The following is a 19,449-nucleotide window of genomic DNA, read 5'->3' as shown; positions in this document are numbered from 1 at the left end:
TCTAACAGCCCCACTTTTATTTTCTTTCAGTTCACTGCGAATTGCCATATAAAGAAATCCAGAATTTGTTACGTAATTTTGAAGAGGGGTGTCAGCACGGGAGTTCCCATGCGTAATACACTCTTCAAACCTCAGATCAGTTCTTGTGGCCCCCTATAAAAATTTGCATTCCCGTTACCAAAAAATAAATAAATAAAAACTCACACGTTTGGTACGAAAGAATCTGGTTTTATAAAACTGGAGAATGATTACATACGTAACTACAAATTTATAATTGATAGATGAAATGAAATCTTCAAGTCCCACGATTATGCCGGCTAGGCTAAAGGAGACGGTGATGATGAGAAATGAATGAAATGAAGAAAGTGGTAGGAAACAGGAGAACTCTTAGAAAATCAACACACACGGTATTTGTCCAGTACAAAGGTCGCTTGGCGCGAGCTGGGATCGAACCAAAGACCCTACGCACCAGAGGTGAACGCTCTACCACTGAGTCATCATGGCCCCCAGCAATTGACATATATTGTATTATAAGCACAAAAGTAGGAAGTGCACTTTGATAGGTGTAGATGTATCTCATATTTAAGGATCCAGGGTCTGCAAAAATTAGCACGGCTATCCACTGAATATTGATCCAATGCATATGCTGATCTACAACTTTATCAGCAATTTTCATCAACGCATAAGCACTTCAGATATAAATATCCTACGAATTAAAATACATTACAATGAAAACACAGAAGCTCGAATACGAGCATCCAAATGCCAAAATCGCTTCATTTGAGCGATAAGTTAAGTTCACTTAATGCAGAACAAAAAACTCCAATAAAATCGAAACTAATGCAAACGAGACTGAGAGAGAAAATTGAATTACATGTGCCTCGAAAATGAATTTGCCTTTGCATTGTTATCCCCTTGATGTCTGTGGGTGATTCACTAATATATTCCACTACTCAAGCGAAAAACAAAAGAATGTCCACAGTTACAGAACATAAGTTTGTTGTACAAATAATAATAATAATAATAATAATAATAATAATAATAATAATAATAATAATAATAATAATAATAATAATAATAACTGCATCTGAAACTGTCATAAAATTTTCGTTTTTAAATGTCTTTAAATTTAATTGTTAGCAAATATAAATTCCCTAATTCTTAGCAAAATTTTGTATTTCCCGAATTTCTAAAATTTCTTGACATTTCCTGGTTTTTCAGGTTTGTCACCACCTTGGCAATTATTTGTTGTGATATGGAATAGTTTCTCTATAAAAACAGAATATACAGCAGGGTACTCGCACATTTCGGAAAATCTTTATGAGTTAGCAGAAAAACCTATTCACAAAATAGCCTTCTGACTAATAGTGGAATATGTGGTAAAAATGTGAAGAGAGAAAGAAAAGAAAAAACTAAGGATCGGAGGATCTTGAAGCTCTTACATAAGGATGTTCTATTTATTTCTTTCATTTGCTGTCTATAGATACTGCAACACAAATTGTGAAAGAACAAGTTATTTCCATAATTAAAAATATTTTAGAAACAATCACCTTGTAGCATCTAAATACGGCAAAGAAGATGGTCATTCATTTCATATTCCCACACAAGTACGCTAAAACACAATATTGGACTTCCTAAATACGTATTTCAAATTTTGGCGACGACACGTTAAGATCGTCGGTCGAAAACAAGACAAAACGATACAATAGAAAGTAAATAACTTAAATGTTAAAAGGAATTCAGAACAATGGTTCAAGTTCTCAAGCCGATCTCTGTTGTTCTTAAAATAATTCAAAAAAATGAAATATGTACGTGTCTTTACGAAGCGTTAAAAGACAAGACTGCACGACGAGGACATTATTTATATTAAAAAAAAAAAAAAGAAAAAAAAAGAAAGTAAGATAATAGCAAACATTAACGCTGACCGATTTCTTGGCCTGCCCTTTGAATCCCAAACAGCAATCATTCAATTTAAATGAAGAAAATGATTTAACCTTGAAATTCGCAGAAAAAGTTTCTGGTACTTCTTTCGTGTGTGAGTGTGTGTGTGTGTGTAAGAGAGAGAGAGAGAGAGAGAGAATTGAGTTTCAAGCAAAGCCTTCCCTAGCGTGGTATTCACTGACGAAGATTAACAAGATGTATCAGCTATTCAAGAATGGATATCACCAGAATATATGCTTGACAGTAGTGTATAAAAAGATTATGCAATTATTTACGGTTTCTGTTTAGCTTAAAAGTTGAAATAATATTTTCCTCTTTGGGTTTAGTACAACCTAATATAAATGAAACCATTAAGGCACTGAAAGGGTCCCTTTCAAGCATCTTAATCAATACACAAGAAGGTATATTTTTAAATATTTTGTTTATTAACTGAATATAATTTATATGTAGATCATAACTCTCTCATAATGAATATATCAGCATTTCTTGCTTTAAAATTGTAAAATAATTCAACTAAACTTGCATATCACATGAACTGCACATGAACACAAAATATTTGATTTCAAATTAGGCTACGTTGGGTACGACGATGATGATAACATGCAATATGTAAGATTTCTAGTAATTGGTAGAAGTTTCACATATTACGTAGGCAGAGTTACGAACGAACAGCCTTTATTTTCTAATCAAGAATGATCATTTGTTTCTTTCTTCTCTTCTCAAATATAGCTTTCAATTTTCTGACTGCCTATTACAATGTTCCAATTACGGTGAAAAGGCTAGGTACATGAATTACCACGATATGTACAAAAAATTGTAATCATTGAATGTTAAATAGATTTAGCTTTCTCTGTAAGTTTCCTGTACAATATGAAATTATTAAATCCAGTAAAATGTCGAAATTCTTGGCCCATGCACTTTATATATTTAGTTTAAACTTGCATAATTAAAATTCTGCCATCACGTAGTAAGATATAAGTTTTAGACTTACAGTCAATGAGCTTCCCAGAACAGTCAGAAATACTGTACTATATTTCTGTTTTATGTAAAATTAATTTGTTTAAAATCGACCAATCATGATATGACCATGTTGCCTTTGACCAACAAGTTCCTTGCTCACGATATAAAATAGATTCGCGAGAAAGCATCTAATTTCGCGAATTTTAAGAAACTTTCTAATTGCAACAAAACAACCATCTGCGAAAAAGAATTTTGTTGCTTTCCTCATTCGATATATTGGTATATCTCAGAAATTGTCAGTTAAACCTCCTTCACTAGAGACGACTTGTACAAACAAAAACTAAAAATAAATAAATTAAACTAAGCAATCAAAAACCAATCTACAATTAACAATTTACAGTACGTAATGAACACATACGATACAGAAATTAAAATAAAACTGACCTTCAAGCACTCAATATTATTGTTTGTTGTCTGAAAATAAAATACAAACTTACGGTGATATCTCATACAGCAATTACGCAGCATCCATTACACTAGACTTTTCAAACCGAAAATTCATCACTAATTACAATAAAGGCTACGACTTGAAAATTATGTGTACTGTGAACATTATATTACTCCCATTTGGACATGTAAACTTCAGATCACCTTAAAAGAAAAATTGTCCTCTAATATCTCAGAAAATTGTGTTCTATTAGCTAAAGTATTGGCTAAAATTGTATCCTATCAGCTAATATCCATTTTTAAAAAGTATATTAGGCCTATCGGTAAAATTGATGCCAACTCCCTGGCCACCGGGGAACACAGCTTCTCGTGAAATCAGTGACGTCAAACAGTGATGAGCCTGATCCGAGGAAAGATGGATGCCGGTTCGCACTCACTAGATGGTGTTGGTATTGTGATGTCCACCTAGCACTGTGAGGGCAACTGGAGAGCTACTTGAAAGAAAGAAGTCGCGAACTCTGATCTATAAGGACAACATTAACAGCGAGAGAGACTGATATAGTGACCACACATTTCCCCACAGGCAGTAGTACCACAAGCCGCCTGTACGCCCTGGTCCCCTAAGGGCTGTTACACCAAGAGTCTAATTTACTCACACCGAGTGACTATAAACTTAAATTAAATGCAAGTTTTAATAAAATTATTTGTGAAACTCAGGACGTGCTCCCTTACTTCACAACACAACAACTTAGTCTAGGAATAGTGGCCATCCCAGCGCCCTAACCATCCATGGTATCATCCTGCCTCCGTACGCTTTTGCTTCAGGGTTTGCCCAAGTGGGCCTAGCCCAAAAAACCCGGTGGTATTTTTCGGGTTGGACCCACCTGAAAAAAAAAAAACACTTTAAAACCCACCTGGGTTTTTGACCTATTTGTTAGTATATTATTGATACAACTAAGGTGATCACATTGTAAGTGATTTTTTATCAGATTTTAGACTTTCCTTGGGCGAATTAGAGGCTTTCACGTTAAGGTATACAACAACATTCAACATAACACCTTTATAAAGTTCTGAATGCACTAAATGAATTAAAAAAAAAAAAAAAAACTTAGCTTAAGATAGTTATAGAACAAATTAATGTATTGCTTATGCTTATAGCCTATTTCAAGTAAAATAAGCAATTTTGTACTTTAGAAAATATTTTCCGTGAATAGTGTGCTCATCGACTCGGCGACACCGAGGGACATTATGTTCATATGTTTGACGGGTTTAAGGTCATAGGTGCCGGTACTAATAGTACATATGTAAATGCATTAGTAAAACTATTAGTATTATTTCTTACCTTTGATGCAAAACACATGTTTCTTCAACTAAAATTTGGTTTTCCAACAATAACGGTTTAGTTCAGTCATTAGTTGCTACTCTTCAAATAAGCATTCTGTAGAATCAACACTAGCAAACGCGTAAAAATTCTTGTCAAATTTAAGAAGCTTAATGCTCGGGGTTCCGAAGACTATGTAACGCTTACTATTTCAAGTGCTGAGTTCAAATTTCCGTACTAGTGGAAGTTTTGATGTAAACGCCGTGAAAGAAGTGCTCGGGAAATCCCCGAGTTAAACGCAGAAGGATCGGAAATGAGTTTATTCAACAATAAAACTATTTAATTTACGCTTAAGCCTGCCATATGTCCCGTAAAAAACGGTACAGTCCCGTTTTTTCACCCGAGTGTCCCGCGTCCCCGTAAATTTAGTCGGGACAGGAAAATGTCCCGTATTTTAACTCCGTTCCATTTCTGCTACCAATATCAACTTATTCGAAAAGTGAAAAACAAAAAATTCTGACATTGGCTGGGAATCCTGTAATTAGTGCATGAACAGTACGCTGTTGCATGTAAGTTTCGAGGAAGTTATTACACCACCCTGTTCGACTTGATAGCGAGCGAAAGTTTAATGCTACTTTTTTCATTGCACTTGATGGAAACTCGGATACTCTCCGGGACATTAAAAAAAAATAAATAAATAAATAAATAAATAAATAAAGGGGGGGAGGTTGAGTATTTCTACATTTACAAACACAGGGAAGATGACTGACCTTTTCTCCAGCAATACATTAGATAAGTTAACGAGAGTTATAACCTTTTCCAGAGGCTAGAAGCACAGAATTGTGCTTCGGTCCAGGTCTTAGAAAAATGTAAATCTGGTCCTGACAATTACACACGACATAAGGAGAAAAATTAGCTTTTCATCAGATTAAACTGACGAACGTAATTTTGGCAAATACAGCCATGTAAATAAATATTGCTAAACGCGCGAAGAATATTGAAGGTAGATTGTACCACTAATTTAAATAATTTGCATATTGTTTTCCTGTAAAGCATTTTTATAGCACATCTTAAGTTTTTAGGCATCTTCAGTCTGTACAATTAATTGCAGCGTACGAACAGAGAAAAGCAGCTGCTGCTTAGTGAACTTTCGCTTATTATATTATTTAAAAAAAAAATGAAATCTTTTAGTTTTAGTCTCACGGTTATGCCTGCTATGCTCAAAGTGACGGTGATGATGAGAAATGAATGAAATGACGGAATGAAGAAAGTGGGAGGAAACGTGAAAATCCCGAGAAAACCCACGCACAAGATGTTCGTCCACCACAAAGCTCACTTGACGCAAGCTGAGATCGAACTAGGAACCCCATGCACAAAAGGTGAACGCTCTACCACTGAGCCACCGCGGCGTATTATACTTTTGTTCATAACCATACTACAGTTCATTGCATTGTGTTGGAAAGTTGAGGGAGGGGGGATCTGAGGTGTCCCGTATTCTCATGGAGAAAATATGGCAGATTTATTTACGCTTTAAGATGTTAATTTCATATAAGACATTTTGAAATATTTATTTATTTCATACAACATGAATTGTGTCTTTATTTTAAATTAATAGACCCCTTTTGGTATTCATATTTGGCGAACGTCAGTCAGGCTTCTGGATGGCTTGATCTACATTTGTTCGTTTGTCTGCCGAGCTCCTTCATGGCTATGCGGTTAGTGTACGCGTCTTCGGCATGAGATCCGGGTTGCTTTCCAGAGGGAGCTCATGTGTTTCGGATTCCACATCAATCAGTAGGTATCATCTCATATAGCCTCGCTGCTGAAAGGGATGTTAAACACAAAATCAACTCAACTCGTTTGTCTGCCTTTACCACACACACTACAGGGTACAACTTTCGGCCTTTTAAGTTAAAATTTTCAGAGTACAAGCACGAGCCACTCTAAATTTCCTGTATAGATTTTGGCAGCAGACCAACGTAAAATATCAAAATGGCGGCCATTTTTTCAAAACAGCGAGTATCCACGCTACGAAGCGCAATTTTCAGTCTTTTAAGTTGAAATTTTGACGGTGGAAGCACGAGATATGCTAAATTTGCTGTATAAATTTTATCGGCGATCGAATGTGAAATTTCAAAATGGCGGCCATTTTTTTAAAACAGCATTGAGTAGAGAATTGTTGCAACTTGTGACAATGACAATCTTGAAATATAAATCATATTTTAACACTTTTACCCCAAAGACATTGAAAAAAACCGATTAAACCCGAAAAACCCATATGGGCCTAGATGGGTTGGGTTTTTTCAAAAAAGCCCGGGTTTTTTCAAACCCTGGTTTTAAGCCCCCAGAAACTTAGAGAAATCTTTAAGTCAATACAAAAAATTATTTTGTGGACACAATTAGCCTAAGTGGTATGTATCAGGCTTATTGCGCTTGTGACGCTTTCTATATTGGAATGATGACAAGAGCCACTACGAAGCACACTAGAGAGTCTCGCGAGAACAAAGAAGCTGTTTCGGGCCTATTTGAACACCTTCAAACTGCAAAACATTCAGTACGAAAGGTAAAGATGTTACGTCGGGCCACCAAAAACACCGAAAGGAACGTATTTTAAAACTTATTAGGACTAAAAAACTCACTTCTAAATACCGGAAAGGGAAATCTTGAAAAGGACTGGGATACGATTATTACAAATTACATTAATAAAAACAAAATATAAGACTGATACTTTTCAAAACATACAGGAACACAAATTGCGGGTTAAATTTGTATATAAATTGGCAACAGTGTTAAATATGGGAACATTGCACATACAAGGATTTAAACTTACGCAGTGTTGGAAAACAAGGAATGCAAAAGAACACAAGACTACACATTAATAAAATATTAAAAAAAAAAGTATAGAATAGTGACATTTAGGGTTAGTATACTCACTATTACAATATTAAGAGTTTGTGCGTATTTTCACACCACTGTTTGTTATAACATAAACATATAAATTACAAGATAGAGGATATTCTTAAGTCTTAAGCCAGAAGAAGAGTAGAAGAACACTGGAAATATTTAGATTAGTTTTTGATATATATTACAAAGCGTTTCATGTGCTCAATTACCTATTTCCGACAACGAAAACTATCGCAAAAGTAAACTAATTTTCCACACCAGAAAGCGAACAGAGAACAGGCCATTTCTGAGGGAACATCATTTACACGGGTGAAAGAAGTCAATCATTGCAAATGCGTAGTTTCACGATTCTTGAAGATGCCTTACTGTTATTGATAAGCAGAAGCTTGTTGCTTAAGATTTACACTTAACGTTAAATTATCAATTTAACATCCTGCAAACGAGAAAGTGGTTAGTGAGTTAATAACGTAAGAATGAAAATAATGTGAATGGGGGAGGAAACGGGAGAACTCTGAGAAAATACACTCATTTGGTATTTATTTATTTATTTATTTATTACAAAACCCACATCGCGCACCCATGATTTGAACGTGGGAACTTTACTGCCATAAGTGAGAGCTCTACCGACTAGACCACAGAATTTGTGTTTATAAGTCATGAGTATCCATCAGCAGGGTTAAAGGTGTGAATTACGCGGTCATGAGACTTTCTGCGAGCACAATTTTTCATTGAAAATGACGCAATCGAGCTTTAATTATACCATAATGATACTTTTAAGAACGGCCAAAGGTTCTGATTCTGAATTAAATTTACTCTTCAAAGCAAGTTATTTTGGTTTTGTCACAATCATTTCCGATCTTTTCAATTTTTTATTTATTTATTGATTTTTATTTATTTATTTATTTATGTTTTATTTTTTATTTATTTATTTATTTATTTTTGCTTTTTCATTTTTTATTTTTTTAAGGGAGAAAGAATTATAAATTTAGGAGACGGATTGTATTTAAGCACTTGAGAAGGGATGAATACTTCTGGTTTAAATTAGCATCACCATGCGAAAGTATTTCACATCCACATAACACCTTAAACATGATTGATTACTTAGATAAGTCTCCTTCATTCAATGTAACACGTGAAAATGAACCGTCAGCATGAAAGTGCCTGTCTGCTTTCCTTACTTCCACCAAAACAGAAGGATTTTGGTGAAAAACAAAATAGAGAACAGCAACATATAAACATGACGAAGATCCCATTTACGGTTATTTTCAACAGTAAAGGAATGAAAACGTATGTAAGAAATGCATATCATGAAACTTTGTTACTTCCACAGTGTACTGGAAATAAATTAATAAAATTACTATTTTAGGACTATCTGAATCGCAAATTCTAACAGCCCCACTTTTATTTTCTTTCAGTTCACTGCGAATTGCTATATAAAGAAATCCAGAATTTGTTACGTAATTTTGAAGAGGGGTGTCAGCACGGGAGTTCCCATGCGTAATACACCCTTCAAACCTCAGATCAGTTCTTGTGGCCCCCTATAAAAATTTGCATTCCCGTTACCAAAAAATAAATAAATAAAAACTCACACGTTTGGTACGAAAGAATCTGGTTTTATAAAACTGGAGAATGATTACATACGTAACTACAAATTTATAATTGATAGATGAAATGAAATCTTCAAGTCCCACGATTATGCCGGCTAGGCTAAAGGAGACGATGATGATGAGAAATGAATGAAATGAAGAAAGTGGTAGGAAACGGGAGAACTCTTAGAAAATCAACACACACGGTATTTGTCCAGTACAAAGGTCGCTTGGCGCGAGCTGGGATCGAACCAAGGACCCTACGCACCAGAGGTGAACGCTCTACCACTGAGTCATCATGGCCCCCAGCAATTGACATATATTGTATTATAAGCACAAAAGTAGGAAGTGCACTTTGATAGGTGTAGATGTATCTCATATTTAAGGATCCAGGGTCTGCAAAAATTAGCACGGCTATCCACTGAATATTGATCCAATGCATATGCTGATCTACAACTTTATCAGCAATTTTCATCAACGCATAAGCACTTCAGATATAAATATCCTACGAATTAAAATACATTACAATGAAAACACAGAAGCTCGAATACGAGCATCCAAATGCCAAAATCGCTTCATTTGAGCGATAAGTTAAGTTCACTTAATGCAGAACAAAAAACTCCAATAAAATCGAAACTAATGCAAACGAGACTGAGAGAGAAAATTGAATTACATGTGCCTCGAAAATGAATTTGCCTTTGCATTGTTATCCCCTTGATGTCTGTGGGTGATTCACTAATATATTCCACTACTCAAGCGAAAAACAAAAGAATGTCCACAGTTACAGAACATAAGTTTGTTGTACAAATAATAATAATAATAATAATAATAATAATAATAATAATAATAATAATAATAATAATAATAATAATAATAATAACTGCATCTGAAACTGTCATAAAATTTTCGTTTTTAAATGTCTTTAAATTTAATTGTTAGCAAATATAAATTCCCTGATTCTTAGCAAAATTTTGTATTTCCCGAATTTCTAAAATTCCTTGACATTTCCTGGTTTTTCAGGTTTGTCACCACCTTGGCAATTATTTGTTGTGATATGGAATAGTTTCTCTATAAAAACAGAATATACAGCAGGGTACTCGCACATTTCGGAAAATCTTTATGAGTTAGCAGAAAAACCTATTCACAAAATAGCCTTCTGACTAATAGTGGAATATGTGGTAAAAATGTGAAGAGAGAAAGAAAAGAAAAAACTAAGGATCGGAGGATCTTGAAGCTCTTACATAAGGATGTTCTATTTATTTCTTTCATTTGCTGTCTACAGATACTGCAACACAAATTGTGAAAGAACAAGTTATTTCCATAATTAAAAATATTTTAGAAACAATCACCTTGTAGCATCTAAATACGGCAAAGAAGATGGTCATTCATTTCATATTCCCACACAAGTACGCTGAAACACAATATTGGACTTCCTAAATACGTATTTCAAATTTTGGCGACGACACGTTAAGATCGTCGATCGAAAACAAGACAAAACGATACAATAGAAAGTAAATAACTTAAATGTTAAAAGGAATTCAGAACAATGGTTCAAATTCTCAAGCCGATCTCTGTTGTTCTTAAAATAATTCAAAAAAATGAAATATGTACGTGTCTTTACGAAGCGTTAAAAGACAAGACTGCACGACGAGGACATTATTTATATTTAAAAAAAAAAGAAAAAGAAAAAAAAAAGAAAGTAAGATAATAGCAAACATTAACGCTGACCGATTTCTTGGCCTGCCCTTTGAATCCCAAACAGCAATCATTTAATTTAAATGAAGAAAATGATTTAACCTTGAAATTCGCAGAAAAAGTTTCTGGTACTTCTTTCGTGTGTGAGTGTGCGTGTGTGTGTGAGAGAGAGAGAGAGAGAATTGAGTTTCAAGCAAAGCCTTCCCTAGCGTGGTATTCACTGACGAAGATTAACAAGATGTATCAGCTATTCAAGGATGGATATCACCAGAATATATGCTTGACAGTAGTGTATAAAAAGATTATGCAATTATTTACGGTTTCTGTTTAGCTTAAAAGTTGAAATAATATTTTCCTCTTTGGGTTTAGTACAACCTAATATAAATGAAACCATTAAGGCACTGAAAGGGTCCCTTTCAAGCATCTTAATCAATACACAAGAAGGTATATTTTTAAATATTTTGTTTATTAACTGAATATAATTTATATGTAGATCATAACTCTCTCATAATGAATATATCAGCATTTCTTGCTTTAAAATTGTAAAATAATTCAACTAAACTTGCATATCACATGAACTGCACATGAACACAAAATATTTGATTTCAAATTAGGCTACGTTGGGTACGACGATGATGATAACATGCAATATGTAAGATTTCTAGTAATTGGTAGAAGTTTCACATATTACGTAGGCAGAGTTACGAACGAACAGCCTTTATTTTCTAATCAAGAATGATCATTTGTTTCTTTCTTCTCTTCTCAAATATAGCTTTCAATTTTCTGACTGCCTATTACAATGTTCCAATTACGGTGAAAAGGCTAGCTACATGAATTACCACGACATGTACAAAAAATTGTAATCATTGAATGTTAAATAGATTTAGCTTTCTCTGTAAGTTTCCTGTACAATATGAAATTATTAAATCCAGTAAAATGTCGAAATTCTTGGCCCATGCACTTTATATATTTAGTTTAAACTTGCATAATTAAAATTCTGCCATCACGTAGTAAGATATAAGTTTTAGACTTACAGTCAATGAGCTTCCCAGAACAGTCAGAAATACTGTACTATATTTCTGTTTTATGTAAAATTAATTTGTTTAAAATCGACCAATCATGATATGACCATGTTGCCTTTGACCAACAAGTTCCTTGCTCACGATATAAAATAGATTCGCGAGAAAGCATCTAATTTCGCGAATTTTAAGAAACTTTCTAATTGCAACAAAACAACCATCTGCGGTAACGATTACCTTACTTTTTATCTTAAAAAGAATTTTGTTGCTTTCCTCATTCGATATATTGGTATATCTCAGAAATTGTCAGTTAAACCTCCTTCACTAGAGACGACTTGTACAAACAAAAACTAAAAATAAATAAATTAAACTAAGCAATCAAAAACCAATCTACAATTAACAATTTACAGTACGTAATGAACACATACGATACAGAAATTAAAATAAAACTGACCTTCTAGCACTCAATATTATTGTTTGTTGTCTGAAAATAAAATACAAATTTACGGTGATATCTCATACAGCAATTACGCAGCATCCATTACACTAGATTTTTCAAACCGAAAATTCATCACTAATTACAATAAAGGCTACGACTTGAAAATTATGTGTACTGTGAACATTATATTACTCCCATTTGGACATGTAAACTTCAGATCACCTTAAAAGAAAAATTGTCCTCTAATATCTCAGAAAATTGTGTTCTATTAGCTAAAGTATTGGCTAAAATTGTATCCTATCAGCTAATATCCATTTTTAAAAAGTATATTAGGCCTATCGGTAAAATTGATGGCAACTCTCTGGCCACCGGGGAACACAGCTTCTCGTGAAATCAGCGACGTCAAACAGTGATGAGCCTGATCCGAGGAAAGATGGATGCCGGTTCGCACTCACTAGATGGTGTTGGTATTGTGATGTCCACCTAGCACTGTGAGGGCAACTGGAGAGCTACTTGAAAGAAAGAAGTCGCGAACTCTGATCTATAAGGACAGCATTAACAGCGAGAGAGACTGATATAGTGACCACACATTTCCCCACAGGCAGTAGTACCACAAGCCGCCTGTACGCCCTGGTCCCCTAAGGGCTGTTACACCAAGAGTCTAATTTACTCACACCGAGTGACTATAAACTTAAATTAAATGCAAGTTTTAATAAAATTATTTGTGAAACTCAGGACGTGCTCCCTTACTTCACAACACAACAACTTAGTCTAGGAATAGTGGCCATCCCAGCGCCCTAACCATCCATGGTATCATCCTGCCTCCGTACGCTTTTGCTTCAGGGTTTGCCCAAGTGGGCCTAGCCCAAAAAACCCGGTGTTTTTTTTCGGGTTGGACCCACCTGAAAAAAAAAACACTTTAAAACCCACCTGGGTTTTTGACCTATTTGTTAGTATATTATTGATACAACTAAGGTGATCACATTGTAAGTGATTTTTTATCAGATTTTAGACTTTCCTTGGGCGAATTAGAGGCTTTCACGTTAAGGTATACAACAACATTCAACATAACACATTTATAAAGTTCTGAATGCACTAAATGAATTAAAAAAAAAAAAAAAAAACTTAGCTTAAGATAGTTATAGAACAAATTAATGTATTGCTTATGCTTATAGCCTATTTCAAGTAAAATAAGCAATTTTGTACTTTAGAAAATATTTTCCGTGAATAGTGTGCTCGTCGACTCGGCGACACCGAGGGACATTATGCTCATATGTTTGACGGGTTTAAGGTCATAGGTGCCGGTACTAATAGTACATATGTAAATGCATTAGTAAAACTATTAGTATTATTTCTTACCTTTGATGCAAAACACATGTTTCTTCAACTAAAATTTGGTTTTCCAACAATAACGGTTTAGTTCAGTCATTAGTTGCTACTCTTCAAATAAGCATTCTGTAGAATCAACACTAGCAAAAGCGTAAAAATTCTTGTCAAATTTAAGAAGCTTAATGCTCGGGGTTCCGAAGACTATGTAACGCTTACTATTTCAAGTGCTGAGTTCAAATTTCCGTACTAGTGGAAGTTTTGATGTACACGCCGTGAAAGAAGTGCTCGGGAAATTCCCTAATTAAACGCAGAAGGATCGGAAATGAATACAACAATAAAACTATTTATTTTACATATTTTACACTTAAGCCTGCCATACTCCTGCAAAAAACGAGTGTGTCCCGTTTTTTGGCCCGAGTGTCCCGCGTCCCCGTAAATTTAGTCGGGACAGGAAAATGTCCCGTATTTTAACTCCGTTCGATTTCTGCTATCAACATCAGCTTATTCGAAAAGTGAAAAACAAAAAATTCTGACATTGGCTGGGAATCCTATAATTAGTGAATGAACAGTACGCTGTTGCATGTAACAGTTTCGAGGAAGTTATAACACCACCCTGTTCGACTTGATAGCGAACGAAATTTGCAATGCTTAGAAAAATGTAAATCCGGTCCTGACAAATACACACGACACAAGGAGAAAAATCAGCTTTTCATTAGATTAAACTGACGAATGTAATTTTGGCAGATACAGCCATGTAAATAAATATTGCTAAACGCGCGAAAAATATTGGTAGTAGATTTTACCACTGATTTAAATAATTTGCATATTGTTTTCCTGTAAAGCATTTTTATAGCACATCGTAAGTTTTTGGGCATCCTCAGTCTATACAATTATACGTTATATAATTTATACGTTACGTTTCATTCCTTAGGTAAAGTTAATTTTAGGGAAACACAACCACAACGTAGTGACTGTTGTATATAAAACTATTATTCGTGCTAAAAACATGCACTAACCTGTGCTGGGTAGTAACTACAAGCGAGATTTCTATCTATCCCGGTTAAGGACAAGGCGAAGTTGGTGGGGCCGAGAGGTATAAAATATGCACAACCTGTGGTCACTAAAAGTACACTATGTACTACAATCATATAAGAATTAAGAGTTGCGTAAATAAAATTTTTGGGTTTTAAAAATACACCCTATCTTCTGAGCAAGATACGCAAACAGTGGAGATATACATGTAAGCAAAGATAAATGTGAAAAACCCGAACCACTGTCTGCTAGCTGGTCACCACAAACAAAACTTTTACCTATTCCCATTCAGAGCAGGCTCAAGGTGGTGAACTCGCGAGGGGACTGCGTTGGTAAGGAGCAAACGCAAAGTGATCGTCGGTATCCGCGTATAACCAAGTGAAAAAAAAAAAAAAAAAAAAAACCGTTAACAACCTGTGCTACGTTATCATTCTAGGCTAGCTTTGGAGCAGACGATACAGAAGTTTCCTTATGGAAGAATGCATAAACGGTGTTGACTTATGTTGTGACGTTATAAATCTGTATGTAGTTGGTGGATATCATACTAGTAAAGGTTCATAACAGGTTTTTAGTGCGTTTGTATCAATTTTTACATAAAAGCGCTGCATTTATAATCATACTTGTTAAGTTCTACTAAAATTAGTGCAGATTAAGAATATATTCTCCACATTTTGGAAAATTTACAGATAAAATTTGTTAATTCCGAAAGAAATAATCACACACCACGAATTTCTTTATATAGACTGCCAATTAGTAACACATATAAACCATGTATTTTTGTTTATAAGTCTAGTGCTATTAGTATAAAACTAGGCCTCTTACAAGTTATACAACGGTTGAATTAAGGGGTTATGTTTAGATTTGGGGGCCAAATTGAATTAAGGGGTTATGTTTAGATTTGGGGGCCAAAACTATGTAAAATATAAACAGAAGACATACAGGAGAAATGAGTTAATGTAACATAAGGCTAATTGATTCGTGTATAATATATGTAAACCTAACCTAACTAAACTTAATCTAATGTGAACACAAAAAACAGAAAAATACATGTTTTTATTGCCCTATGATAACCTAATTAAAAAAAAAAAAAAAAAAAAAAAAAAGGATGGCCCTTCAAAACTAAACATATGCCGAATTAATTATTTTAAATATGAAAGAGAAGAGGATTGATTGTATTAGGTATTAATTTCCGCCAACGAAGTAGCGCTGCACAGCGTACAAAACATGATTTTATGTTTATAAGTGTAGCGTTTCTAGTGTGACACAATTTAGGGACTCGTATTGGTTCGAAACCTACATTACGGTACATGTAAATGCAATATACAATCATAACCAAACCTAGCCTATTGCACTCTTTTATCCTGTGACCTAATTTTTCTACCCATCTAATTTAATTAACCTAAACTCACCTACCCTACTAACCTAGTTCTTAATTGTAATAACAACATAGTATAGGTTATGCAAGTTTATCACATGACTAATAGTTTTTATGGCAATTTAGTTTGTTAGCATATTATCAATCAGTAAACAATTATTCGGGCATGCCGCCACGAAGATTAGTGTCAAGAGTATTATTTACAGCATGAATAGCGACAAGGTGCCGCATGGCTTTGTGGTTGACTGTCCACCTTTAATTCGTGGGGTCACTCGTTCGATCCCAGAGCGCGTCAAATGAGCTTTGTAGTAGACAAACAACGTATGCGTGGATTTTGTCAGAACTCTTCTGTTTTCTCCCACTCCACCCCCCATTATCATACATCTTATTATCACCATCTCCCTTAGCTTCCATGTAATAACGTGAGATGCAAACTTAAAAAAGAACAGTGATGAAAAGTGGCATCCACATATCTAATCCGTACATTAAACGGAGGAATGCTACACCCCGTAGAAAAAAAAAAAAAACGTTTCTTAACACTACAAAGAACAGATTTAGTAAAAAAGACAGTATCCATGCAATGAACTCATATTTGGACCCGTATTGTAAAAATGAAATCTTTTAGTTTTACGCCCCATGCCGACTAGGCTAAAGGAGACGGTGATGGCAATAAATAGGTGCTGGTGTAGTTTTGGAACACCACAGTTTGGAAGATTTAAAGGTAAAATTCAATACCCTGCACGATAAGACATCAAATACAAAGTAATACACCTGTATTTTAGGTTTACAAGTGCAGGGTTAATAGTGTAAAATCAATACAAGTTCTTTACAACGGATTAAAAAGTAAGTGCATATGAAAAATGGTCCTATTAGATGCCATTTTGCACCAGCGGTATATTTCTGCACACTATACAGAACGTGTGCTTTATGTATACAAGTTAGGAGTTACTAGTATGAAACCATGTCAAGTGCCATTGAAACTCGTATCATAAAACCCGTTTTTTGACTACCCTCGCTTACGCGCATACACAACATCGCCGACGTGCCTACTCTCTTCGGACACATCCCCGCTCTGCCAAACGGTCTCACCAGCTTCGCCCTGCCCTTACTCAGTTAGAGACCATTTGTGCTTTTTATTGGTTACCTACCATAGATTGTTTTTCGTTTTTGGACTAGCTTTTGGCTTCACTCGAGCAGACGGCTCTACCAAAAACAAAATTTATAGGTAAAATACGATGTCACTTTTCGTAAAAGAAGAGGAGTGTGAATATAAGTAATTTCAATCAGTGGATATCATATTGAAATATATTTTGAATGGTAGTGAACGTATTCTAAGTGTAACTAGTTACTGAAGCGGAAGAATACAAGACAACGAAGAAGGTGGAAATAAACGGCGGGAATGTTCTGTTCATGTTAGCAATGGACGTTTGCGATGGATGTAATGCTAATATACGGTTCTATTATAAAAAATTGAGCGATAAAGAACGTAATATTATAAAGTTTTTGCAGCGTCATAGCATGTTGAAACGTAATTATTAACTGTGCAAAGTGTGGAAAAGAAGTAAAATTTCAGAGGAGAGGCAATACGTAAACTTTTTACTGTTGTAAAGGTAAGAAAGGAAGTGTAACACACCTGTATCAGCTGTAAAAGGTACTTTTTTTTTAAGGATCGAAGTTAACTGTAGAGATAATATTGGCATTTATAATACATTGGAGCATTTTGCCATATCCAAGATATGAAATAGTAGGAAATGAACTGGATATAACCTCATCAACTGCTAGTGACTGGACCTCGCATTGTAGGGAAGTGTGTGTGGACTGGCCATTTCGAAATTCGCAGGTATGTATTTTTCCACTATCCTCGTTTATGCGTATCCCCCACCGTCGCTGACGCGACTGCTCCCTACGGAGGCACCCCGTCATTCCGCTCGGCCCCTCTGCTGCGCTCCTGCCCTGACTCGGTTAGATAACATTCGTGCTTTAAGTGGCCACCTAGCACAAGTTGGTTCGTAGTTTATACATTAGCTCATCATTTAGTGTATGCTCTGCAAGAAACCGCAAAATGCAATAAATGTGTGAAAATTTGGTAGATCCCTCTGCTCGAGTAATGCCCTAGATTTTAAGCCACATATTTGGAAGCCGTATTTAAACGCAAATCGTAAAAAAAAAAAAAAAAAAAAAAAAAATCATGAATTTTAGGAATTATTTCAGCTGGCTTCCTTGAATTTCATATATGCCAAGTGAGAAATTTTCATGTCGCCCAATGAAAATCTTATAGGAGACAATTTTGCAACAATTCTTTCTAGTGGTGCGCCAAAAGTAAATCAATACGGAGCAATGATAGAATGAATCAAGTGGGAGAAAAAGGGAGAAGCCCGAGGAAACCCACGCGCTGGACTCGTATTGTAAATCTGCACAAAGATTTCGATTCCCCCCCCCCCTTTTTTTTTATTTAAGTTACACTGAAAACATTTGTGTTTATTAATATTGCATACGTCTCTCTTTCATTTTAGAAATTGGAAGTTCATGGAAGTACATAGTACAGTGAGCATACAGGAGACAATTTTTAAAGAGGAACCTATTTGTGTACATTACTTTCTGATAACAGCTCGTCAATTTGGACGTCTTTCATTACTATATGTAAAATAAGGGTGTAATTAGTATAAAAACAAAATCTATAGTAAATTACTGCACTTACCAAATTCCTTGTCATGCAACTCCACCCTGATCGTGTAAGTCGGGGAAATATTATCAGTGTGCGCAGTACATGAAGTGTGCACATAAATGTTACTAACCATATTTTCGATTTCCAAATAATGATCATTGTTCATTTTTTTTTTTAATCTATACAATTCAAATTGTTTGTCGTATGCAAGTTCTGATTGTCAGTGTCACTATATTACAAATTATAACTAAATTTATTGGGATAAAATACTATCTTCTAATACCATAAAACTCTAATTTAATTGGAAAATACCTATTTTTTTCTAGCCACTCTTGCACAAGCAAGCCAGAGAGGAAAGGCAAGTGGAGAACATTAAGCATTATCATTTCAAATTATTACAAGTGGAGAACATTGAGTATTAACATTAGCATTTTAAATTATTGATCCTTTCAGTAAGATCTTCGTATATTATTTTCGGAAAAGCTGTGAGCATTCGTACGTGCAGCTCTGAATTTAGTCGCACAGTATGACGTTTCTGCATCTGCACGAAAATAAGTACGAAAGTTTCCAAACATCTTTATTTATTACGCTAGACCCTAGCCATAGGAGCTACATATGTGGATCTGATTGGTTGAGGTTATCCTTTTCTCGCCACGTAGCATATATATAGCAGAAATCAAACGTTTGCTGGAGTCGGTCCTTGTGACCGAGCGCGCTAATGCACGAGCTAGTAATA

At 34.9% G+C, this 19,449-nt stretch overlaps 1 protein-coding gene across 2 annotated transcripts in view; it reads right to left on the bottom strand.

Moving 5' to 3' along the window:
- LOC145693562 (caspase-8-like) overlaps window positions 1-18,877 on the bottom strand; it is a 95,393-nt gene extending 76,516 nt beyond the window's left edge. Inside the window, exon 1 of one of the 2 annotated variants that reach the window (XM_081769653.1) lies at window positions 18,747-18,877. Coding sequence is in view for 1 of the 2 variants with exons in the window: in XM_081769654.1 (XP_081625780.1) it covers window positions 18,747-18,761 (15 nt within the window). In the remaining variant the exon portion in view is untranslated. The remainder of the gene's footprint in view (window positions 1-18,746) is intronic. The other variant, XM_081769654.1, reaches the window with a different exon arrangement.
- Window positions 18,878-19,449: the final 572 nt, after the last annotated feature.

The sequence above is a fragment of the Thermobia domestica genome, chromosome 8 (genome assembly GCF_964235325.1).
Source record: "Thermobia domestica chromosome 8, izTheDome1.hap1.1, whole genome shotgun sequence".
Taxonomy (NCBI): domain Eukaryota; kingdom Metazoa; phylum Arthropoda; class Insecta; order Zygentoma; family Lepismatidae; genus Thermobia; species Thermobia domestica.
Note: the sequence above shows the minus strand (reverse complement) of the source record. Positions and strands in the feature narration are given on the sequence as shown.